Source organism: Malurus melanocephalus, unplaced genomic scaffold (assembly GCF_030028575.1).
Source record: "Malurus melanocephalus ecotype Western Australia unplaced genomic scaffold, MMel_1.1 scaffold_14, whole genome shotgun sequence".
NCBI classification, from domain to species: domain Eukaryota; kingdom Metazoa; phylum Chordata; class Aves; order Passeriformes; family Maluridae; genus Malurus; species Malurus melanocephalus.
The window spans coordinates 97,673-124,091 of NW_026623246.1; the positions used below are offsets into that span (position 1 = coordinate 97,673).

General features: G+C 35.6%; 2 protein-coding genes across 5 annotated transcripts in view; one reads left to right on the forward strand and one right to left on the reverse strand.

Moving 5' to 3' along the window:
• The window catches only part of SLC25A40 (solute carrier family 25 member 40), a 17,325-nt gene extending 5,919 nt beyond the window's left edge, over positions 1 to 11,406 (forward strand). For 2 of the 4 annotated variants that reach the window (XM_057383056.1, XM_057383068.1), the window contains exons 5-11: positions 524 to 591; positions 2,173 to 2,297; positions 3,506 to 3,679; positions 6,979 to 7,088; positions 7,405 to 7,486; positions 9,014 to 9,094; positions 10,723 to 11,134. In XM_057383056.1, the coding sequence (XP_057239039.1) occupies positions 524 to 591; positions 2,173 to 2,297; positions 3,506 to 3,679; positions 6,979 to 7,088; positions 7,405 to 7,486; positions 9,014 to 9,094; positions 10,723 to 10,838 (756 nt within the window). In that variant the 3' untranslated portion in view covers positions 10,839 to 11,134. Of the gene's footprint in view, positions 1 to 523; positions 592 to 2,172; positions 2,298 to 3,505; positions 3,680 to 6,978; positions 7,089 to 7,404; positions 7,487 to 9,013; positions 9,095 to 10,722 lie in introns of all 4 variants that reach the window. The other 2 variants (XR_008966441.1, XM_057383078.1) reach the window with 2 other exon arrangements.
• A 716-nt stretch (positions 11,407 to 12,122) lies between these two features.
• RUNDC3B (RUN domain containing 3B) overlaps positions 12,123 to 26,419 on the reverse strand; it is a 49,746-nt gene continuing 35,449 nt past the window's right edge. Inside the window, exons 9-11 of the mRNA XM_057383104.1 lie at positions 17,339 to 17,485; positions 16,864 to 16,979; positions 12,123 to 14,507 (exon numbers count right to left, since the gene is read on the reverse strand). Coding sequence (XP_057239087.1) covers positions 14,362 to 14,507; positions 16,864 to 16,979; positions 17,339 to 17,485 — 409 coding nt within the window. The 3' untranslated portion in view covers positions 12,123 to 14,361. The remainder of the gene's footprint in view (positions 14,508 to 16,863; positions 16,980 to 17,338; positions 17,486 to 26,419) is intronic.

A 26,419-nucleotide genomic window follows, 5' to 3' on the forward strand; every position in this document is an offset into this window, starting at 1 on the left:
AATAATAATTGCAAGCTTGTGTATGGTATAGTGTGTATACATTGCTTATATGTAGTCACATTGTCAGAGAAAGCAAGWATTGAAGAGTCATTGAGAATTCATTGCTATTTCATGGCTAGAAACTTCACTACATATTGCAAAAAGATTCTAATGGATTATTTTTGGGAAGTTTCCACAAGTTGCTGGAGTGCCATATTACTTAWGAAAATATTTATTCACAGGGCTGTCACTCACTGATAAACACTTACTACTACGGTCTTTTAAAGATGGAAGGAAATTCTTAATTTCAATCACATAAGTTATTCTGTTCAGCTCAGTGGAACTATTTGCATGATTAAATGTGATGGCTTGTGGGAGCAGTTACAAAATTGGGATCTTACAATGATAAGCCATTTTAGGAATGTACTTTATGTTTCTAAATAAATAAATAAAGACATTAATTTTGTGTTCTGCCAGCTAAAATATATTACTATCTACAAAAGTTAGTAGTTAATTATTGATCTTTGCCTGGTTGTGTTTTTAGGATGCATTTGTGAAAATTATTCGAATAGAGGGAATTAAGTCACTGTGGAGTGGGCTTCCCCCAACACTGTAAGTTGAATGGTTTTTTTGGTAACATACTGTACATTATTGTTAAAAAATTACTTAATTATTTAGAGAAATTATTATGCTTATTTCTTATTTTTAAAATTTGGTCAATTCTGAAGTTACAGAGTTACCACTTTTATCAGAAACATCTAGGGACAGTATAATTTTTGACAGATCTGAGAATTTTCTGATACATTCTCAGTAGTTAAGCRGAACATTAGATGTCTCATTCTGCTTTTCCTTTTCTACTATAACCATTTGATAGCATCATCGAATCACAAGACCTGATCACTGGAGAATGCCAATCTTTGGCACATTCTTGCYGTTCTATCTGGTTACTAATGACTTGCTATCAACAGCACAGCTGTTTCCAGGCACTCTGGTGTTSCACCTCATTACCCTCACTTAATTTTTGTAATAATCTTCTTTATTTCAAAGAACTTTGGGGTTTTATTCTATCTGGATAAACAGATAATTAATTTTCTCTCTGCAAGAGCAATTTACATATTTAAACATTGTAATCAGATTTCCTCCTGGTCTTCTCTTTAGGYTTAACAGCCCCAAACTGTTTTATCTTTTTATTCATATTAACCTGGTACAGAAATTAAGACCTCTAGGTTCTCCTCCCTCAATCTAGAAAGTTGCCAAATCTAAGATGTATATTAAACTTGTAAGGTACAAAGTGTTGTTCAGTGAGAAGCATTGGTACRCTTTTGATTTACAGATAGTGATCAGGGTATAGGTACAAAAAAAGCAAGACATGRTGAAGCTCAGCCTTGTTACTTACCCTCCAGTATGTGGCAATTTCAAAATATAAACCCATAGGACCTGACTGAACTGTTTCAGTCAATATAGTTTCTACAAACATGTTCTGTTAGCAGACAGAAAATTAACTAATTTCTTGACTGAAGAGGGATACACAGCTTTTAAGAAAAGATCTAAACCATAGCATTTTGGTTTTCCAAACATAACAGTCCTTGGTGTTTTTTGGTAATATAATGGTGGTATATGCTGCATTGGCACAGACATAACTAAATGCCATTTTATAATAAGTTGTAGTTCACTACCCCTACACTGAATGATTACTAAATCTGGTATTGTTACTATAGTCTGTACTTTGCTGGTATGGAAAAAGCTGGTATTTATGCATACCACAATTTCTCTCAAGTAGTGAGTATCATGACTGTCAAGATAAAGAGCATAATCTCCAATTGTTAAATAAATAAAAGTTAAGTTCTGTAATATTTTGTTTGGTTTCTTCATATTCAGGTCTTTCAATTGCCATTCTTTATCAAAGTAGTTTTGGAGTTGATACCAAATGGACTTTGACTATGATAATCTACCATCATTTTACTTAGTTGTGTCTAATGAAATGAAAACCTGGGAAATCTGTGGATTTGAAACTCTGAATTAGAAGCAGTGAATCAAAGCCATGGGATTAATGCTTTATTTTTTTTTTTAATTTGTTGCACACAGTTGGAGATTTAACTTTTTAAAAATTTAAGTAAAATATCCATACAAGCCAGTTAACTTTATTCTCCTGCTTTCCTCGYATTAATTTAAATTTCCTCTCTTATTTTTTAGAGTAATGGCAGTTCCTACCACAGTAATCTATTTTACCTGCTATGACCAACTGTCTGAAGCCTTGAAAAATCGGCTGGGAAAGGATGATGAATACATTCCACTTCTTGCAGGTTCCTTAAGCAGATGTAAGTTGTCATCAGTTTAAAGGGAAAACTGAAATAGAATACCTGTATTGTTTTCTTGGGTATRTTTTGTTGACTTTAAATAAAAGTAAATATACAATGGCTTTAAATGAGGGATAGGAAGGAATACTGTAATTACCCAGTATTTCTTGGGCAGTAAAACCCTCCAGCCTGAATTAATGTTATTTGTTTTTGCTGTTACACTTTCACTACATTTGTAATTCGTTTAAAATTTTGTATTTCTAGACTTCTACCCAGGAGAGCTTAATTTAAGTCTGTTCTGTCATGAATTTAATAGTAAACATCGTTATTTTGTATAATGGAAGCTGCACAGGTAATTAGAAGGAAGATGAAAATTGGACTTGTGCTGGTTTTACTGCTGTATGATGTGAGGTGGAAGGAATTTGTTTGTATATTTTCTTACTTTTGTTCATTTTAGGGCTTTCTTAGARAGGTCTGACAATGCAGTTCCATGTTCTGCATGAGACAACAATGGTGGCACTGGAAATCTAGTGGAAAATGAATTGTTATTTTGTGGTGGTGTAGCACATTGTTCTTACTAGGCTGTTCCAGGTTTTAAATTCATGTGTAAAACCTTACCCAGCAGCAGAAGAAAAATTCTTGRATCTAGTAAAATTTTTAATGCCTGTTAGCTGTGTGATGGTAGCTTGTTACTGAGTGATGAGCCACTGACCATTGTGAGAGCTGCAAGATTTACTTTATCAGATACAGACTGTCTGCTAATTATTCTTGATAGTTTAAATAGTTTCAAATAAGAATGGCAAAGGTGCTTAGAAATAAAAAAAAGCTTAAATCTCGCACTGCAATTCCTGTCCTTAACACAAAAAAAAGCCTTCAACCTCAAGATAGCTTTCTTCAAGTTACACCTTAAATGGCAACTATTAAAAATTAATGAGTTTAAGTACTTGAATTTTTCAGCCTATTTATRTATAAAATCCGAAAAAGAGCAATTTTAACATGTTACATTGATTACAACATGCTAGCAATGAAAAAAATCATTAAACCAGAAAGTGTAGGTACTGTTAATAGGCATGGTTTTCTTATCTGGAAAGGAAACTTATTTTAGGAATTAGTTCAAGGAAAATGGGAGAGTTGAATCAAATACATAAAGAAAGGTGAGACATGAATGTTCAGGAAACTGTACTATTAAATATTTATTTTTTTAAAAACCATGTTTTCCTCCTTTGCAGTTGGTTCTACTACTGTGGTGAGTCCCCTGGAGCTGATCAGRACTCGAATGCAGTATCGCAAGTTGTCCTACAAACAGCTGTACCTGTGTGTCAGCACCAAAGTGGCTGCAGATGGGTGGTTCTCCCTGTGGACAGGCTGGAGTCCTACTATTCTGAGAGATGTTCCTTTCTCAGGTAGGGTTTATTTTCCATGCAGCTGTTTATGGGGTTTTTTTTGTGCTTTTAGGTAGTTTTAATGGTTAGCTTTAGGAATGACTTGATTTCCTTATTCTCTTTTGAACGTTTTATTTATAAATTCTCTGAAGATGTGATTTTTTTCACCCCATTTTGTTTGTGGATACCAGATAGGGTTCATTGTTACATTCCCTTTCTCTATACTTAAACTCTTTCTTCTCATCTTTAAAAACAYAATGACTGTTTTTTAAGATTTTCAGTTGGAAATTTTCACTGTGATATGTATAATGRGTATTTGCTGATAAACATGCTGTGTATGAGTGTTCTGTTATATGATTTTGAAAACATGTACAGAGAGTGACACCGTAGCGTCTTCAAGATTTTTTTTTCAAATCAAGATGCATTAGTTAGTATGAGTGCTCCAAAAAACTCTTTAGTAGAGCTGCAAAGCTGAAAGCCTAGAAGAAGAAAAGTCTGATTCAAAGCGAGTCCTAGGGCTGTTCCTTAAGATAACTACTAGAGATGTTACAGGGGAGACTGCTAAAGGACCTGAAAGCCCCTGTCCTTTTAAGGCCCCTTTTTGTCGGAGCAGTTTCGAATCATCAGACATCAGTTGTCGTTTAAGCAGTTTCTGTCATTGGGGTAGTACCAGGGATGACGTCTCTGAACAGTTTACATTGGCCCAGAAAAATTCTTCAAACTTATTTTTGGAAAAAATTCTTATTCAAACCTATTTTTGGARTCAGAGAATCCTTGAAGTATTTGACCTGCTCTCTCTGTTCTCCTACTTCATTCTTAAGATGATCTGACATCTAATTTAATTTGTGTTGCCAAACAATCTAGTGGATCAGTCTTTGGCTGGGCTGTTATGGGATATGTGTGTACCCAGGGTAAATTTTAAATGGGCCRTGAACCAAACTGAGATATAAGTGGGGTGTGATGAGGATATTTAGTTAAAAATTGCAGTTGGTAGCCAAGTGGGTTAACTGAGCCTAAGTTATTTCAGCTCATCTTTAGCTTGCACAATGACTSTTTTTTAAGACTTTCAGTTGGAAATTTTCTCTGTGATATGTATAATTCTCTGTTCTCTTTCACTTAGCTACTGGGAGGTGTTTGGAAATTGTCATTGGAATGTATTTCCTGCTTTAAAGATCTAGTACCTTGAAGGGACTTGATTTAATCTTCTGGAATAGGGAAGGCTTCTGAACCTTTGACAACATGGTTTCACTAAGGCTGAAAATAACTGCAAGAATTAATCTGAATCTTTTGTCCAAAGTGCTTCCTGCTCAATATTTATTTTAAAATTTATTTACTTTCTTTTTCTCTGCCAAATACAGTTTTCTCTTAGGTTGTTTTGCTGAGATTTGTAAGGGAACTCTCAAATTCTTCATCTGGTTCCTGCTGTCTSACTTCAAGTAGAAACTCTTGTTCTTTTATTGATTTTTGTCTGTAGCAGTGTGTCTGGAGCTAGTGAGCTTCCTTCCCTCTGCTGCTTTTAACAGAGTGGGACGATCAGAGCACTGTCAGGGAGTGCACAAGGAAGAAGGCACTAAAGTGATGTGCATTCTCCTCAGCCCTTTTCAGATTCCTGTGTCCCCACCTGCTGTTCCTCCACTGATCCAAAACAAACTTGTTGATTTTAAGTCGATTTGTGAACTGCTCTGCACAGCCAGTGGGCACTCAGTCATCTGTGCCCAGTACTTTGTGAGCATGATGGGATGCTGGAAAGGCAGAGGCACAAGGTAACTTGTAAGGCAGTAGCTGCCTGTTGAGAACTACTCAACCAGTAGTGAGCAGGCAAGTAGAAGCATGAGTAAAGGAAAATGTATTTTAAAAAATGCCACAAAGTTCTGATTTTATAAAGCTAAGGGTGTTTAATACTGCTTACTGCCTTTTCCAGCTGTGTTTTCTGATAATTGTTTTTTCCTTATAAATGCTCTTCATTTGCTAAGATGTGCTCCCTTTGTACCTTCAGCCTTAGCTCTTCGGTTTGATTGATGCCCCAACAGCAGCTCAGTTTCTGGTGTTCTCAGAGCACAATTTGCACCTTCACTGCAGATAGGTGGAGTTAGCAATCTCAAGAGTTTAAAATGCACTGAGAAAAGCAGGTCCTCTGTAAAAACAGTCAAACAGCACAGCATGACTCAAGSAGCATATGGTAATTAGATTACTGCTCTGTTCCTAGCCCAAGTGTTCATGACATTYTTCAAGCATGTTCCTTGGGATGCTAGCTAGACTGAACAAAAGCTGTGAATGTTTATAAACACAAAAAGTGGTTTAATAATAATAATAATATTTGAGTCCTTAAAGCAGTGTTGCAGACAATATAAATGTAAATGGGATTCACGGAAATGAATCCTGGAGGTGCTTAAGAAAATTTTGGATTTAAATAATTTATATTAAATTAGGGTTTTGTACATTTCAATAGTAGGTTTTCCTCAAATCCTGAGAATGCCTTCTGAGATACGGCCTACTTTAACTTTTGCAAAATGTTGGAGGCCAGGCATATGTGCTGGTAGTCTTCCTGGCAAAGAAAATGCTGTGAAATTTTGCTGCTGACTCAACCTCCAKATCCCAGTGCTGAATGAGGCATAGRAACCTTTCAGGATMTAGAGCTGTCATTTGCAGTATTTATTCAACCAACTGCYATGAGGAATTACTCTCTAATTCTACTACCCAGTAGTATATAGTTTTGAGTTTTAGTTAGAAAGCAGAAAAAGTGCAGTTTTGTTCAGCTGAACGTCACAGAAACAGATGTAATTCCTAAAATCTGTTTGCGGGACTTGCCTATAGAGGCATTCCCCTATAGAGGCATTCCCCTATCAATAAATCTAGGGAACAAACCAGTATTTTTTGGTTGTCTCAGAATTAAATTTTATACTGTGCCTCAGAAGAGTATGAGGCAGTCCTGAGCCACGTTTCATTTTGTATGAAACATGTTTTTATAGAATTAGGGAGATCTATCAGAAATATGCCTGAAAATACAGCTAGTAATGAGAAGCCTACATTTTGATTTTTGTTAAATTGAATGTGAGTTTTATATTGCTTGGGTTAGATTGTATTAAGGTAGGGATTACTTAAGGGAATGTCAAAATTTGTATCCTATGAAGAAATTTGGGATATGGAGAAAAGGGAAGCACACCAATCTGTCCATGGGTTATCACAGAGGACACTTACTAAGCTTTCAGCTCTTGCTTCTTTTGCCACAGTAGAATTCTTACATCTGGACTTGATATAAGAATTTTTGTATTTGACATACAAATCTGTTGTAATGCAAGTTTATTTTTTTGTAATTATAGCATTGTATTGGTATAATTATGAACATTTCAAGAAGATGATGTGCAAGGAAGTTGGTGCAAATGAGCCTACATTTTTTATTTCTTTTACTTCAGGAGCAGCATCTGGCTCTGTAAGTATATAATTTCATTTCTAGTAATACTCTTTATTATTAGCACTGATAAACTATTTAAAAGAGGTATGAATTTAGATGATTCTCTGAGAAATGTTGTATATTTTGGGGTACTTATATTTCAAACACGTGGTGTGGCTATCAGCCTAAATAAATGAATAAACTACAGTGTTCTGACATACAAGACTTAATAATATAATGTGCTTGGAATATCAAATGTAGTTTTAAATTGTGTGCACTTTAATTAAAGAATTTTTAAATTTTAAGTTAAATTTCAGTTGTTGGTGCACTAACATTAAAACTGATTTCCTGATAGATTGCAGCTGTCATAACTCAGCCATTTGATGTAGTGAAAACACATAGGCAGATTCAACTTTGGGAGAGTGAGACCTTAAAAAGTAAGTTGCTGGTAAGAATAAGAAAACCCTATAGGGTTTTGAAGAATAAAACTTAGTKTTTGGGTATGGTTTTTGATAGGAATTTTAAATTTGTCACTTCTAAAGTAATATGTAAACATTTTCTCACTCAAGCATTTTTTCTTCTCCAGGTTGTAGAATCTAGTAAGATATTTTTAATCTTCTAATAATCTACCATATTCCATTAATGACATGGAAAAGATGTGAGTTCAGTACAATTTAGATTAAGGAGATGCTATAAAATTGCAACAAATCCAAAGCTATTACATTTAGGCAGACCAGTTACAAATTTAAGATGTCCCTGCTTTTTGCAGGGAGCTTGGCCTAGACCTGTAAAGGCCCCTTTGATTGAAGCAAGTTATATTTAAATAGTCAAAAAACTAACTATAAAAAAATCAGGTGAACAGTGATSCATTAAAAAAAGTTTTCAAAATAACATTCCCTACCACTTGCTCCTGCATAACTATATTTTCTTGTTAAGTATTAGACTAGAAAGAAAGCATTGTGCTCAGGTTGTGTATTTTTTATCTTCTTTGCATGTAATTTTAAAAAAGTTATTTTCAAGGACATCTTAGTGAATGTCCCAGCATCTTTAAAGGATGAAAGAKCAAGTGTCTGTTTTGTTCTGGTCAGCAGAGCATCACTGTGTTTTATACACTAATTGAAGTTTCATATAATACCTTTCTTTTCCATTGGGATCTGGACACGTGAGGGACTTCCATTAACTTAAATATTATATCATGGCTTTGAGATTACACATCAGGGAAAAGGCTGAGTATCCAGACAATTTCTGCTCAGAAAATAAATGCTTACTTTTTGGCATGCGTTTTCATTCTCTCAGTTAATTTTTTTTTCTAGTGTAATTCTTGAAAATATATATTAGTTCTTGATTGCACAACAGACAAATGCCAAAAAAGCTTTAAATATAAAGTTACCATTTTTCAGTTTTTTTCCTGTGCTGATGAATTTAAGAATTAATTATTAACATCACTTTGCAACACGTCTGCCATATATTTATTAGGTTAATATTAACAAGATTAAAATATATATTTAAAATTTTATTATGGTAATCTTTAATTTGTACCAGTGTAATTCTTTCCAAATCCAGTTACTGTTAAAGTTGAACACTGATTGTGCATCTACATTTTTTCTTGCTGTGGCTACAAAAATATTTTTTGTCTTCCAAATGCTGTAGGATATGCCTGATAAATGTATTCTGTGAAACTGCTTTGACTTTTTTCACCTGTATCAGCAATCTAGTAAGGACTATTGTAGCTGTTCATGTATCTTACTCTAGGTGTTGGAGGCTTTTCCATGTCATGCTATTTCAACTTGTGTTTGCATACTGTATTAATTTAACATATTGTATAAGTAAGTAAGATGGATAAAATGAACACAAAAGGAGTTAAACCTAACAATTACATCTGTGACTGTCTCTGATATATAAAATTATTATTTTGTGGCATTGCATGGATTGCTTAATTCACTGTTGTCTTGTACTATATTGAGTTCCACAGAGGGACGGTACATCAACCTGGGCAGTTATGAGGAAAATTCTTGCTAGAAATGGGATTACTGGATTATATACTGGTAAATTTTTTTTCTATCTCTAAAAAAATTCAGAMTGGAGAGTTCTTTAATCATTAATGGGTGATTATAATGTTCACATTCATAAATTATTTAATATTTCCATTTCTTTGAACACTGTCAGTTATGCAATAGTTTGCATATATAAAGCAACAGACATGCAGAGTTTGGCCTCTTCAGGGATCCTCTTGGTAGAGTACCATGGGAGAAAGCCCTGGAGGGATGAGGGGCCCAAGAAAGCTGGTTAATATTCAAGAATCACCTCCTCCAGGCTCAGGAACAATGTRCCCCATCAAAGAGAAAGTCAGCTGAAAACTCCAGGAGGTCTGTGTGGAGGAAGAGGGAGCTCCTGGACAAAGTGAAACACAGAAAGGAAGCCAACAGAGGGTGGAAGCAAGGACAGGTAACCTGTCCCAGAGAAATGGTCCAAACAGCCAGGGATCAAGTTAGGAAAGGTAAAGTACTGACAGAAATAAATCCAGCCAGGGACATCAGGGACAAGAAGAAAAGCTTCTATAGGTATGTTGGTGTTCAGAGGAGGACAAGGGAAAACATTGGCCTTCTCCTGCATGACTGGCAGACTGARGAGGAAATGACAAGACACTGAGATTAAAGTGATACTGAGAGAAAAGCCTATAGTAGTTTATACAAAATGACCATGAATGCAAGAGACATTCCAAACCCAGGATACTTAGCAGTCTTTGCCACACTGCACTGGTTCATTGGGGGCCTGTGTGCGAATGGCTGCACTGTTGGTTAAGCCTTGCAAGAGTTGTGTTTGCTGAAAGAGATTAAACTGCTTTACTCACTTTACGGTGATGGCATAGCTGGGTAAGGATGTGCATGTTTCAGAGCACTGATGCCAATGGACTGCAAGACACAACGAAGTATCAATATTTTTAGCCATTTTGGGTAGAATTCAGTTGATAGGAACACTTTAGGTCTTGATATGAGTAGCAGAGTTTAGAGATAGATACTTGCTTCATCAGCCACTAGTTCGGTTCAGTTGCCCACGTGTAGCTGAGATGACTGGAGTTTAGTCTGCCTGGCTTCTTGTTGCTGTTCCAAGGCAAAACAAGGTTTCCATAGGTCCTGTGTCATCTGCGCTGCTCCCTGCAGACATCTTTGCATTTCAAGTGGAAGTACRTGGCTGGCTGTGTGCAGACAAGGGGATTCAGCCTTCTTTCCTTTCCTCTAAACTGAATCCCTTTCTAACCTCTTCTTAAAATATCACAGTTGACTGTTGCAGGAGTGGTTTAACAGTTAAATTCTATCATTTATACATGTGACCAGAATTCTTTCATTTTAGTAGAGAAAACCTCTTGTGTGCTGGAGCACACAGGAGCCCTGCAGATCCAGGTGCTCCAGCTGCATGGGGTCAGARGGAGGAGAGACACAATGGACTGAAGGCAGGCAGACCACACAAGGTGGCATGGGTGAGGGTATAAGGTTATTACACTTGGTAATACCTACTGCCAGTAAACTCAGTATTTTGAGGAATGTGGGCAGGTAGAATCCCAGTTCTAAACTGATACACTATGGAATCAATATGTTATGATCAACAAATTGTACTGCAGCACTTGGGTCTGCAAACAAGTAATAGTGAGTACTTCCCTTTCTCTTCTGGGCAGGTATTACTCCACGGCTGGTTAAAATTGCTCCTGCTTGTGCCATAATGATCAGCACATACGAATATGGAAAGTCTGTCTTTTCTCATTTAAATGAAAAAATGAATCAACGTCCATAATTCTTCATCCAGTTGTGTGAAGTCAAAGCATACAATGGAAACTGTGCCAGATTTAAATCTGTGAAGATGTTTTTTAGAATTCCCAGTGATTTCTACCATTACATTTGGTAACTAAATAAAGCTTCATTTTTAACTGTTTCACAAAGGATTAATTCACTCTTTTTATTAAGACTAAGAAAATACACGAGCCTTAAACTATCATTGAAGATATTTTGACTTCTCTTGCAGCTAGAGAGAAAAAAGAAGGGAAGGAAGAACAAAAGAAAAAAGGAGGAGAAGAAAAAAAGATTGAGGCTGAACATACCAATGAAGACTAATGACTTCCACTGTGTTTCAGTCGTGATTAAATATTTTTGTTGGGTTTTGAAATTATGTTTAAAATGCATTGGGTTTCCAATTGTAAGATATATTTATTTCTCAGTAATGAAGTTGATACAGAGTGAATTCAATAAATGCTTATTTATTCTTGCTGCTTGATATATGTTTTTTAGTAGAGGCCRCCTGTGTGTGCCAGAGCACAGGAGCCATGTTTGTTATTGCAGCTCTGTATTTTGTATAAGAAGTGTGTATTATAAAAGCTTCTCAGGTTTATTTTAAGTGAAAAATTCTTTCTGTCAGACTGGAAAACATGCTTATTAGACAGTGAGAGAGCATGGTGGATACACTGATAGGGACAGCAGGGGCTTTTTGCTAAGGTGATACTCTAAGAAATTAAAGCACACCTGGGCMTTGGAGCCAAGGGCCTGTATAGGTGCTCTGCAGATACGTTCCCTCTCCTGTTTCTGGGAGGTGSGATTTGTCACTATCACTACCTCCCTTTCATGCATTTTCAATGAAGTTGCTGAATTTAATTTTTTTTGGTGTATTTTAATGAGGGAAGTGCTGAAACAAAAGCAACTCAGTAAATGTCATTTAGAAACTGACATTTGGGTGTTCTTTGCCCAAGAAATAGACTTCAGTCCATGGTGAAAATTCCTCWCACACTGCAAAGAGCTTTACTTGTAAAGATGTTACGTACCACATTAGGTACCATGGTGCTGGTAAGAGGTGCTGCGAGGACATGCTTAACACTATTCTTCAACTTTTGAATGTAAATTTACAAAATGAGGCCTAAGAGAAAATAGTAACAGCAGATACTGGAGGACACTGAATGAYATACAGCAAGAAAACCAGAGTCTCCCCATTTTGCAGGAAAAGAATTTCTATAAGCTCAGTAAWACTGTAATTTACTGAACGGTCTTTATCCTGTGTGATTAAAACAGAGACAACAACTTGTAACTAGGATGATACAAAATGTTTAATTTACATGCAACATTTATGGAACATCAAGGCAACAAAACATACAGTTCTGGCAGTTTAAAATACTTTTAAAAAAAAAGATTGATGTTTAGAACTCAGAAAGATGCACATAACTGATTGCCCATGCACAAAATGACACCCAGAAACACGTGTCAGACTACATAAAAGACTACAGCTAAAACAACACGTAGCTCTAAGAAAAGAGCCATCAGTGAACATGACTGAGGATCATGATTACTGCCCCTTCCAAAATACTGACATAGTGTGAGAAGTGTTTAACAGGAAACAAGACTGATTAAATCACGGTACATTGATGTAGAATGTTAACTTGTGGAATCTGGATTCCTCCATTTTATTTGTAGTAAAAATGCATCTCTAGTTTACAAATTTATATTTCATAATGTTACTCAAGAAACAGGTGCTCAATGTGGTAACAAAAACCAGTTCCATGAAGTAATGGATATTCTGACGTTGAATGAAAGAATTTAATGGTCAGAGTTTATTACAGAGAAATTAACTGGGTGGGTACATRAGGGCTTGAAAGACCTGCTGGATTTTGCTAAACTGCTTTAAAATTCTGCATTAAAAGAGCATCAGTAGTTGTGTATCCTGCCATGGATGCAGTRACCTCCAGCAGCATGGACTAGAGAGTTGAGGAGATGGATTTTTAACCTCCTCCAGCTAAATCCAACAGTGCCTTGTATTCCAGAAATGCATAGCCTCATACTTACAAAGGCTAAATATTTCTTATAGTTTCAGTAAAGGTAAGAATKAATCCTTTTTCTTTCAAGCCCACCCTATGATGACCAGTTTATAATAGTAGTGCCAAGGTACCATCACAAGAGGCAAATCAACTAAACCTGTACAGAGTGTAGTGACATACTGTAAACACCTAGGAGTAAGCAATAATTAAAAATATGTCTTGTATTGCAGCTACTCATGTAAACAATTTATGAAACTTCTTTGGCACAAAAAAGCATTTTCCCTAGCACTTATAAATACAACATACTTACATGCATTTTACTTTTTTTAAAAAGTTACTAATTATACTGATAAGCATTACCTTGATTAGCAAAATTCATAGATAAAGGATCCATTGTATCTTACAAAGAATTAAGAATATAGTTTGCAATTCAAAAATTATTTTGCAAACTTTGAAACTGTAGGGTAATCTGGAAAGWTAGCTACATTTAAAAAATGTCTCCCTTTTTTTTCCTCGTATCAGTAATTTAAATCAATGGCAAGTAATTTGATAAAACAGACCTAAATAAGTTCTGCTGTATTACTTAAGCAAGAAAAATACCTACTGCACTACTACAGGGATGAGAAAAGTCTTCAACACACAAATACAATCATTACATTGTTTCCCGTTTCACTCTCCTTGGGATCTTGCCAATAAACACAGAATCCAAACTTCASAAGATGCTAACCCCCATCATCTGTAGCCCCCATCCTTTCTGCAAGAAATTTCTTGTATAATGTTAGATTATCTGTAACCCTGGCCACTTAAAAGCATTTAGTGAGTTTGCTCACTATTTACAAATCACTAGGTATGCTTGATTTATATGATCAAGTTACATTTGTTATTCACATGCAATTTCAAGAGTTTGCAAGAGTGTTTCAGTGTGATTCCTCAGTGCCATTGGGACATCTCTTAAGTGCCACGATATTAACAGGAATCCAAAACCTAACACTGAGTTAACTTGAGGAAAGCTGTTGATAGGTTAAATATGCTATTTGAGGCCCTATGCAACATACACTGGTGACAAGCTGGATTTTTAGGTATTCATTTGCCTACAAAGACTGGTGTTAAGGATTCCYTGTCTGTTCTGCAAGAGTTAATAGATATTTAAAGCACTGCAGAGTACAGTGGCTACAGCAGGGCCAGGCTAGTGCAAGGAGAAACAAAGCTGATGGCAAGTAAGTATGAGACCGATTTCCAGTTTCATTTTTAAAATCAGTCATAAGCATCACACTATACATTCTGTACCTGACCAAGAGCTTTAAATAATTCCACAATAAATAGAAAATCTGAAAAGTCCTCTGGGGAAAAAAAATGGGGGAATGAAAACTAACCAAATTTGTAAATTATAAAGGTAACCATGAAAAGAAAAAATAAAGCAGCTTATTTTTTAACTCAGAACTAGCAGTCTTCACTGCAAGTCATTTTATGGAACATAAACCAAATGCATCCAAGACAAAGCTCTTCTTTCTGGTGYGTATCTCAAGATGGTGTTAAGCCTGGACTTGTCATCTCTGTTGTGGGACTTGCAAGGCATTCACTTGATTTCAGACTTGTGAGAGACTTGTAGCTTGCTACTGATGTAAGAGAGCCACAGAGACCAAGCAAYGATGGAGTGTCTTCCTTTCCTGTTAGGAAAAATAAGAATTAAGCTAATTATTTTTTGCAGCACAGGATTACTTGACCACAAAAAATGAGAAAACAGAAAAAGCTGTTTAGTCTACACTACTGTGAATTCCATACTATGCTTCAGCACAGGCGTATTTCACAAATGTGATTGGGCAGACACATAACTTATACCACACTTTCCCCGTCCAGATGGTACAGAGATCCCTGCCCATGCCTTACAGGCTGAGCTGTAATAATCTTCTGCAGAGGCAGATCCAGAGGCTTCACTGGCTACACAGTGAACTGATGTTACCAGCACCAGTTCATTGTATGCAAATGGAAAACTGTTGTACATAAAGTCCCATCTATATGAATGGAAGTGACATTACTTATACAATGTCAGCACCAAACATCTGATTTTAAATCTTGCAGAAATTAGTAGAATTAGCTGGAATCAGAATATATTTGTATCAAAATAAACACGTTTTCTTTCTTAAACCTTGGTAATTTGAAGTGCATTAGGTTCTGATCACTGGAAGAAGCCCCACAGTGCAGGAGTAACAGTGCATGTATCTGCCCTGTCATCCAAATACACCTGAGGGTTAACATGAAACATAACCCACAGCTATGAAACTGCACTGGAAAGTTTTTCAGTTTATGTCTTCACAGAGTATCTGTTCACTTTGTACTAACTCTGCTAATAAATTACATTACAAAGAATTTGATCTACATGTTTCATCCTCCTGGCTATAGAATAGAAACATCACCTTAAACTAGAGATTAAAATCAACTCAAAAACGTCACAGGCACAAGACTTTACCGATAGGCCAGTCTACCTGAAGTTTTCAAAATCACATTTATAAAGTAGCATTGCTTAAAATTGTGTCACATACTACTTACTGTCAGAAAAGTTTTGATCTCCTGAGAAAGATGAAATATAAAAACCCAACCAACTGAACGCATGCCTTGCCCAATAATTTGAGAAAGCAGTGACATGTAGTTCTCTTGCATCATTTATGGTACTTATTAGCAGTTTTCAGTAGATTTTAGGTCTAAACTCTACCAAGTTTTTTCAAGTGACTGAATAGCTTTCTCTAAAGAATGAACTGGACTAGTTCATCTCAGAAGTCTTCATTTTTAGAGAGATCTTTTTAAAACGACATTCAACATGAGGATATAATATACACAGAGCAGTGTAACACTGTTTGGGTATGGCCCTGCACTTCAAGAACTGTGAAGCTAAAAATCTGTCTATGTGAGTGGGCTTAAGAGTAATGTGAAAATGTATTACTTCTAATCATTTAGTTAAAAGTGGCATACTGAGAGTTAGACCAGASGTATCACAGCAGGATCTCTGTCTTACAAAATTACATGAAGCTTGAGTACTGATGAACCTCAATGATTCAGAAGCAAGATGTTATGCTACCCTTAACGACTGTTGAAATCAAAACCTAAATTATTAATACCATTGCTTTTGAAACAATTTAATTCAGAAAAATAAAATGAAGTGTAACTTCAGACTTTGCAAAAAAGAAGTTGGAAGTAGATCTGCACAAGAACTGTAACAGCCATGATGATTCTGTTCTGCTTGCTCTAGGATAACTTCAACTAAACTAGATTTTAATACGGCTTACAATTAAAAAAAAACTTTCAAACTTTTCATCCTTGATATTTAAAAACYAATAAATTTTAGCAGTTATGTAATACTAAGGTTTTGTATTAGCAWATCTATTTAAAGCTTACAATTGCTAAGATACAAAAAGGATTTTTTAACAACTATTTATATTCTGTACCCAAAATGCTACTATTTCACAAATCTTCAAAYATTTTCCTGCTTTTCACAATTGCCCACACGATGGAGCAGCTAAGCTTTGATAAGCATACAGTTTTGAAAGGGGGAATGTGCATATATTACATTTATATACACAGTTAACATCACGTTCCTCTCTCTATTTTAATGGAAACATTGTCARGCAGCATTTCCACAGATAAATGTTAAATGCAAGATGTAAGAATGACAGCGGTAGTTGCAATTCCAGTGCCTTTAAGCATTCTTTTAAAACCAGAGTTTGTTATAGCAGAAAGGCATCAGAAGATCCTCCTTGTATTGAAGTTRACTGGTTCTGTAATGGGGAAGAAAGAGAAGTGCAACATATTTGAAGTTTAGCTTTTAATACAAAGGAACGGGGTGAGTATCTTCATAAATCCAAATTTATTTGAAGCAGAATCCTCAAGGAAACTAAAACACTTTGCATAACRATGAAAATATGTTTTTGCAATGCATATTTTGTTCACACTGAAAATTCATCTCACACGGACTGAAGTTCAGAGCTATGAAGAACTGAATTAAAGGAAGACATTAGACTGGCTCCGTACCTTCATTTAACAAGTTAATTCCATCTTGCTTCCCATCCTGTGAGTGACTTGGATCCAGAGAGGATTGAGAAAGACTAACTTCTGCTGAAAGTTGGTCCAGACTTTGAAAACTTTTCCTGCAAAGCAAGTAATATTTGAACATTTAAAGATCTAACTAGGTTTTGTCAACTCTCCTTAAAAAGTTTTCTTAAAAAAACCTAGGCAGTTAATCTTTCTTCTCTCAAAACACTCCTTTTGTTTACTTCCTAAGCCTATTCTTTCCTAAAGCAATGATATATTTTTCTGCCCTTTTTTTAAAAGCGATCCAAAGGAAGATTTTTATAGTAAGCAAGAGAAAGTGATTTTAGTTACCAGCTGATCCTTTACATTGTAAAAGTGATTGCAATAGGATAGGTTCCAAACTGTGCTGAAGAAAATGAATCATTTTCAGTTTCCCTGTTCCTCTAAGGGGAATCAAAATAAATATTAAACTTACTCATCCCATTGTTGATTGTGCTTTCTATAGAGTAGTGTGTCCAAGGCAACAGCATTGACATCCAGAGCTCCTGGGGAAGGCCACTGATTGGTGAGGTGAGTAGTTAATTCTTGTCTTGATCTCAAGTCATTATTCTTTAGCACAGTTCTGTAAATACAAAAAAAAAAAAAAAAAGCAAACCCCACACTATTAAATGTAATTCCTTAAGATAAAGGAAAACCAGGACAAATAGTCCTGATGAAGATGATCACAGAATCACCATGGTTGTAACACAGCTTCAAGAACATCCACTCCAACCATCACCCAGCAGCRCCACTGTAATCCCCAGGCCACTAAACCACATCACCCAGTGCCAGACTCAGATGACTTTTAAATAACTCCAGGAATGGTGATTCCACCACCTCCCTCCTTGAGCAACCTATTCCAATGCCTGACCACCTTAACAGTGAAAAAAACTTTCTAATATCTAATGGGAATCTCCCCTGTCTCACATTAAGGCCTTTCTCTTGGGTCCTTGAGACATGTTTAGGAATAAAAAAAAAGGCTGAAATTTAAAACCTTCTGCAAAAGCAATAGATAAAAGCATCTGTATTTAAAAGATTCTGCCAGCATAATGGTAATAGGCCAGCTATTTTACAAGCCCACTGTGGGAATGCAACACCCACACCCCATTTTTTTTGCAGTTTGAACACCCTCTCATGCCCTTTTCAATACTTTTGAAGAATGAAATAAATATCAGTCAGTTAATTCCATTGTATGCTTTCAGGCAAAATATAACACACAGTTATTCTGTTTTCTATCACCTCATAGTTTCTGGTAATTTATAACTGATAGAAAAAGTGTAAACTGTAAACTGAATACCTTAAACGCTCAAATTAGTTTTGCTTCATATTCCCAATGAAGCAAACCAGTTTTCTAAAATTCTGGAAATGAGGAAGCTAATATGCCTGTATTGAAAATCACTTGCCAAAAGTCATACTTTGCAGAAATAAGCAAAGTACATCTCAGGCTCCATGACAAGACCAGACTTTTTCCAGTACTAAAAGGCAACCTTTGACCTACCCTTATATGACAGTAGAATAACTAGAAATACAAGTAATAACATTTTGTAATTGGGTTTTGTAAGTCCTCCAATCCACAAAATATGAAACAACATAAATGTTGTTGTACAACAAGYCTGACTATCTCTGGCCTGAAGCAAAAAGCTAATTTACTCATCTCCATACCAAATGTACTCAGAAGTTCAAAGTCAAATGCCATGTTGCAATCTGAAATGCCAAACTGCACAGCAAATTAAATAACCATTCATGGCACACATACATTTACATGAATTCTCCAATAACATTGTCAACAGGTCTATTTTTACAATGCTGTTTTTATTCTGGTGGTAGCTCAACTGTTTAGATAAAAACCTCTGTAAGAGCATACAACAGCCCCCAAAGAGCAAACATTTCCCACAAAACAAAGCAAGACAGAAGAAAGCTCAGTAAGGAATTTTTAGCAGCTGAGTTTGAGAGAGGAGACAGATTTGGAATTTCATTGCATGAGAAGGGGATGAAGCCCCACCATGACTAACACTAGTTTCAAGAAACTTCTCTCAAGATGACCGATTCCCTCAGCATTCATGAAAGTAAACAATCAACTTTTCTACCCAGGAATCTACCCCCTCACCCTCCGGACTAAGAAGTCTACAGGAATAAYCATTTTGCTAACCCAAAGCTCTCAKTAATTCCAAACATCTTGTATGGTACTCACTCTCCATGTAATAACCCAAATCTCATGGAGAACATGGAGCATTTACACAGGGCTGTTACAGGTTTGTTGATCTGAGGAAACTGAAACAGTGAGATATCAAATTCTTATGAGCTTTGCCAGGTACATTGCATCACCTTCTTATTCAGAAGGACCCTCTGAATGTTCTCACAGAAGTTTCATAACAGGACACTGTTTATATAAGCACCTCTGCCCACAGTGCCTAAATGCAAATTTGCACTTGTAACACATACATGCAAATCTCCATCAGGACAACCCCTGTACACTATCATGGAYGTTATCACAGACACGCATCTACAGACAAGTCACTAATAGTGGATTTTTTGCATTTGACACTTGCATTCTATACTGAGGCTTTTTCCACAAATCTTTACACTATAGTAACCTGAAATGTCACCCTTTCTGTGTGAACAAAGAAATTCTGAAGCAACYTGTCAAACTTCTCCAGGGATTTTAACGTAACATTAAAAGACAGTTTCAGTAGATCACTTCTTAAASCACTCCACCATGCTCAAGAAGAAAACCGGGCATCAAGTGGGATACAGAACTAACTATTCTCCTCTTAAAACWTCTATTTTGAATCTTTAAAAATATGTAAGAATGGATTTGAAATTATAAAATCAGTCCAAGCACACTATCAAGTATATATAAAATAGTAGTATAGACAACAGAAAGTTAGACAAAATACTCACACCAGACACTATTAGTTATCACCTATCTTATCAACTTTGTAGATTATTTAGCTCTTTGCTCTTTTGCAGCCATTTTTCAAGTATCATAAGATTCCACAGCAGCAATTAKAAAGGCACTGCCTGCAGATGGCAGTTCTCTTGATATGCAAAAACTGGTACTGCCTTTTTTAACTAGACTGTTTTGAAGAGTCACAGTATTAAACCGCACAGAAACACAGAACCATTTAGATTGGAAAAGACCTTTAAGATCACTGAGTCCAACCATAAACTCATCACTGCCAAGTCCACCACTAAACCATGTCCCTAAGCACCRTGTCTACACAGCATAGAGAATTCTCATACTCTTATTCATCATGAGGAAAGATGAACCTACTACAAATACTCAAAACCAGGAAAAGAGGTGGATTCAAAAACATTTCCGATAGAAAAATTCAAAAGGGAAGAAAATATGATCAAGTTTTAATGAAAAAAAAAGCAAATACAAATTTCAAAACTCAATKTGAAAAAAACCTGTGCAAGAATATCCAATGCTGTCCTGCTCTTGTTCAGAGAAGAGAAGCACTTTCAAGAGGTTAAGGGCTCTCAAAGGACAACATTTTATTTAATCCAAGAAATACTGCATGTCTATAGTAGCGCTCTTGTTCACCAGAATGCAATGAGTATGTAGTTCTAATTTTAAATAAAGTTCAGTAAGATATGCTTCTAYTGGTAGCTGTGAGGATTTAGCATGATGCAAGATAAGGTTTGTAGGCAGTATGCTAAGCCATTTAATTCAGGAGTAAAAGCAAGGAGTCCAAAAGGAAAAGAGGAAAAGTAAGAGAGACAAAAGRATTTACTAAAGAGAGAAGTTAAAAAAACAAGGAAATACTATTRAATCTGAGTGAAAACAAGCATATACACCAAACTGTTAACTCCTTTTCTTCAATATGGAAAARAAGATAAAAACAGTGGCTAAAAGTAGTAATCTCAGGAAGGCAGCTGGTACATAGAGAGAACAGTGGATCTYAATAACAGATAATATGATTGTTTTTTGAATGAAAGAAAGGCAGTCTGTTAGCTATGGCTAAATAGGGTATCCTGGACTAACAGACTGAGACTGCAGAGTGCAGAAAGTTTTGTGCAGTGCAGGAAGAACTTATTATCAGAGCGGGGGGTTAAACCCATTTACRGTAGATTCTCTAATCTAGGCATGAAAAAATTCTCAATCGACAGAGTCTGTAACTGTCCCCTCTCTCATCCAACTAACTGATATCTTCTGTGTCTACAATTACTTCCATCTCTTTATAAACATGTTTAAAAGTAGCAGAAGCTGTTTCATAATCAGAAAGAAAACAGTTGCACTCTTAGCMGTCCTTACCCCAACCAACACTTTTGTAAGATAACTTCATGCAGTGTTTCAAGTTCTGCAAACACGATAAAAATAAAGAAATGGTGAAGAGATCACAGGCAGAGAAAGAATAGTCAACAACCACCAAAACATCAGTCTATTACCAACATTACCCACAATCTGAATCCAAAAAACAGCACTGTACCACCTACTAGGAAGATAATTAATTCTATCCCAGTTGAAACCAGGACAYTTCTTTTAAAATTACCAAATATGTTTTTTATTACTTCACAGCATAGATTTTTCCACAATGCACATAAATATATGTGAGAAGTATAATATACACAGTTTCACCGTGCTGTCCCACGATACCCTATTTATGACACTTAAATTGTGGTGGAAGGTTTCTAACATCTGAAAAAAAGAAAAACTCCACACAAATTGAAAATTCTCCAAATAATAACTTGCTTGGCAAAAACAATCAGCAAAAGAGATGAGAACATCTTAAAACTAGAACACATCACTAAAACCTAACAAATACTTGCCTTACATTTATATTTTTTGTTCTCTACACCAGAAACTACTATTAAAATTTAAGCTCCTCTTCAAAAACAACCAAGAAAAGTGTTCAGTAAAAACATCCTGCTAATTAATTCCTGTGTATTACAAAAAAATTGCTGATGAGTCATTAAGTAATCAATACCAGCACACTTCCAAGTTGGAAACAAGTGTCGGCAGATACACATGTTCCCTCCAGGCCTGTAAATTTACTTRCTTTTATTCAAGAATAGCAGAGGCAGCCAGAGCATTCATCAGATTTACATAGCTATTCCCAGAAATATCTCTGCATGCTTTTGACTTTCAGTTCTTGAATTGTGTATTTCAGAAGCTGGGAAATGCGAGATTAGTGAAGTCTTCCAATAAACATCCTTCTCCTCTACTGTTCACTAACCCTGTGTTTGTCAGGCAYGCTCCAGAACATTTCCTTGCAGATTTCCTCAACTTTTATTATTTTGAGTTGTTTATTTAATGATTTATTGTTTTGGGATTATTTATTAAGCACAGGCAGGATATATTTTTGTACGGTAMATACATAAAAATAAAATGCTACTGCCCATTTTTATTTCTGCTGCCTTTCAGTTCTCATACAATCATGTTAGATGCCTCTCAAAAGACTGAGAAATTACTGCTTTGTATTAACACATCTAAGACTTCTGCATCTTGAAAGTGTGACCTGACTTAATAGTGAGGGAGGGGGACAAAAGACACTCTGTATCTGGGGTTCCTGCATGCACAATAGAAATTATAAAAAATAGTGATTATCCTTGGTCACTTACTATACTGTAACCATATTACCACTGGGAAATTTAAAAATAAATAAGTAAATAAAAYATAATCTCAAGTTCAGTCCAAGCTAATATACAAAAGCCTTTTCAAGGTAACCAGAGAAAATTTCTGATCTAATTTCAGCTAGACCGGATTTCCAATTTCCAATCTGGATGAAATCCAGATTAATTAGAAACCTATTTCAAAAGTTCCATTTACATAGATGGTTTTGTTTAATAAACCAAAAGTCAATTCTGTTTCTAATTATACCTACTATGAAAAACCAGTAATTTCTTACCTGCAAGTTTAATTTCTCCAAATCCAGAAAATGCCAGTCCAGTTGGCAATTTGCCTCCTACCAGCAGATGAAGACAGGAAATAAACCAAACAGACTAATTCCCTAAGAAAGGGAATTATATCAGATGAGTGTTCCAGTTCAAGAACTACCTGAGCAGTGAAAAGTAAAAGTAAAAATAAAAGCTTAAAAAAAATAAAAAACATTTGAATAAGAACAAGTTCTAAAAACCTTTATTTAGGACAGGAAATATGGAATGTAAACTCAAATTGATAGCATACATGAAGATAACTAAAATCCGTAAAAGCAACTCCAAAACAAAAGGGGAACTCCCAAACTGTCAGTACTGTCRCACAACAGTGAGCTGTCTGGACTGGAATGTCCTTGGACTTTGAGAAATTAGATCAGCAGGCATGAAAACGAGTTACTTACCTGTATATTTGATGCTGCAATATATCACCTCTCTCAGATTTTTACCCTATGCACTGACACAGTATTCCCCAAACTAGATGCCAGAGCAGTTAGATCCYGGCAGACTTTCTAAAGGCAGTTGCTGCAGTGAAAAAAAAAAGCAGCAATGTCCTACTGCAACATATTTTCTAATCTGACTGACCAACAGATCTTTGTGTGTCAGAGCAATGGCACTACTTGTGTCACAGAACAGGTACCCTTAAAGCTTCTTCAGCATTTTTTTAGTCCTCCTTTATTGTCTCAGGGAGATCTTGAGCTATATCCTCCAGTAACAAAATTAGTCATCAATTTTATACAGACTTCGATTTTTTTGACCTTTGGATAACTTGAGTAAATTCATATTGTAAGAAATACCATCAGTTTGACTCCTGAGTTCTGGTCTTACTGCAGTGGGAAATTAGTTTCAGAACACAGACATCCAGAATGGATCAAAACATAYTGTAATATGTTAACTTTGCATGTGCTCGCTAAAATAGCACTGCAGCATTTGACTGACACTCTCCATGTCCTTGGACAAACAACCAGGCCTGATTATGGAGGGGTAACAGGCACCATACAACCAGTATACTCAGATAGTAGGTCTYGGCAGAAATCAAGAATACTGAACTTGATCAGCAACCAAACTACTGAAAAAGTAAACAGCAGATTTAAAGTCAGTTCTTCAACTATCAGATCATCTGCTGGGAAACGGAGGACTCTCAGCAAACAGGCTTTTTCTTGACAGATTGTCTAATTTGCTTTCTGTAAATATCCTYTCAAACTCAGCTTGTCATACAAGGATTTTTATTTCCCTTATGTCARTGACGTAAGTACAAAATAGCTGTTTATAGCTGAATTCCTTTTRAAAAACATTTCCACAAGAGTGTGGGAAAAAAACAAATCAAGATCTTCCTTCTTAACAGATCAGGAAAATTTCTCTAAAACCACTGGTCTTCTCAATAACTGCTCTGCCATTTAAAAATTATTCCTCTGAATTCAGTAAAAAGAGGAGAATCGACTGCAAAAAGGTTGAGTAACTAGTGGCTGACAGAACAACCACTTTTTCTCTAAAATTCCACCGTCATAATAAACCAGCAAGAGTTTCAGCAGAGACATCCAACTGTGTAAGATTGATCTTCTACATAGACAAGTATTTGCCAAAACTTGCATATAAACTCTTTCAGAATGCCATTTAACTACAATTAAAAAAAATAGCACCAAGCCATGGGTAACGTAAGTCCATCCTGGCAGCTGAATGTGAATTATTAGAGCTGCCAAACTATGCAAACAATAAGGCAGAGCTTCAAAAACTTAGACAATTGCAGARTAAAAAAARRRGRRRAMCRAARKYYKRWYCMARGGSMAARGGGYGAAAAAAAASCCCARACAGACATCCACAATCAGAGAGTAACAAAAAATAGAAATGGAGACATGGGAAKGGATAACTGGTGGCAAATAAAAATCTTTGCCAATTTAATGTGAGTTATAACCTGGAAAACAACATACTGAAAAATTACAACGTTAAATGGTTGCATAAGAACATCTCGATGGCAAACATAAAAAACACCTGTCTCTATCTCAACCACATGCTATCCAAAACAGTACAGCAACAAATAAAAGCTTCTTGCTCAAGAATCAGGAAACACAGTGATTGCATTTTCTTGTTACAAGTTCAGACATTTCACTTTATATATTTAAAGACTTCCCAGAACTGATTTTAACTTTTTTATTTTACCAAAATATTGAAGAAACACAAGACCCAAAGTAGTAGTTTTAAAATTGGAAAAACAAGACATAACCCAAATTTACAAATATCATCCATAACTTAAAAAAACCTCAAACATTTTTGCAAYTGTGTGYAWATGCACACYGATCTGTTACYTTTCTTTTGGAMAARCTAATTGTATTTTAAATAAACTTATAATTTTGTTTTGAAAGTATAAAAAGTATTTGCTATTCTTTTTTTACTGGATGAAACTTAATTCTTCCTTTGATTTATTTAAACCAATATTTCTGGTAAAATAAATGTGAAGTTTAGGATAATTTAAATATAAATTTCTTCTCCGTCTGAAGAACTGCAGTTATTTCTTCATTACATCAATGATAAAGGAGTAGGTCTGCAAATACAGAACTAGCCTCTCCTCYCATTCTAACTTGGCATTGTTCTTCCACCCCTAAAAAGTTTGGTGATATTTTTTACTATTTGTCATTTAAATCCCACATAATTTGGCATTGAACTTCCTGTTACTTGCATTAAATACAAAAACTAACTTTTGTTCAACTTTTCTCATTTATGTATAAGCTATATGAAATACTTGCTTTTCCCATCAGTATCTTGTGGAACACAGAAGCAAACAGACAGTAAATGAGGATGAAGGTTAAGAAATGAAGCACAAAATCCTGTGACTCTCAGAAGCAAATGGTAATGCAAGGTTATTTATCTAAACAGACAAAAGCACAAAGAGATCAAATTCAGGCTCTATGATCGCAATCCAGAAGTTAATGATTATGCACAATGATTGACTTACCATATTTTTACCTGTTTTTTTTCTAACCCCTCCATTTGCAGTATAAATTTATTCAAACCCTTTTATGAAAACAAAGCCTTGGGTTCACCTGAGGTTCCAAACATGAGATAATTCTCTTTGCAGAATTAGAAGATACTGATATTTGCTGTATTAGTATCCCAAAGCAAGTATTCTTSTGTCACAGTTCAGGTAAATTCAGGTATATTAACAGAGGAAGAAACTCATAATCCACATAATATGCTTTCCTACTGGTAATGTACATCACTTGCAACTTCACTGCACTGAGGCCTTCAGAGGCTCAGTACTTGTCATTTTTATTATTTTAAAGGCCTTACTTTCCCCTGCTCCCAATCTTATAATTGTATATTGCATAAATGTTCTGGAATTTGGAATGCATGAAGTGTTAATAAGTTCAAGTAACTTATTTAAAGCTTTTTTGCTTGCAACTTCTATGCAATGCCTTTATCCATAGAAGTGAAGCTATGCAAGAAGAGAGAAAAGATGCCACTATAGAAGCAGATTTTAGTATTACATATTAGAGATTCCTAGAAGGGCACACACTGCCATGCTGATGCCATTAAGGATGCAAAATGGTGAAAGAAAAGTCTCTGTGGGTCTCTAACCCACCAAGGGGAGTGCAGGGGAAAAGGGAGCAGAATACAAACTCCTTACAAAAATGAGTATTTTTCA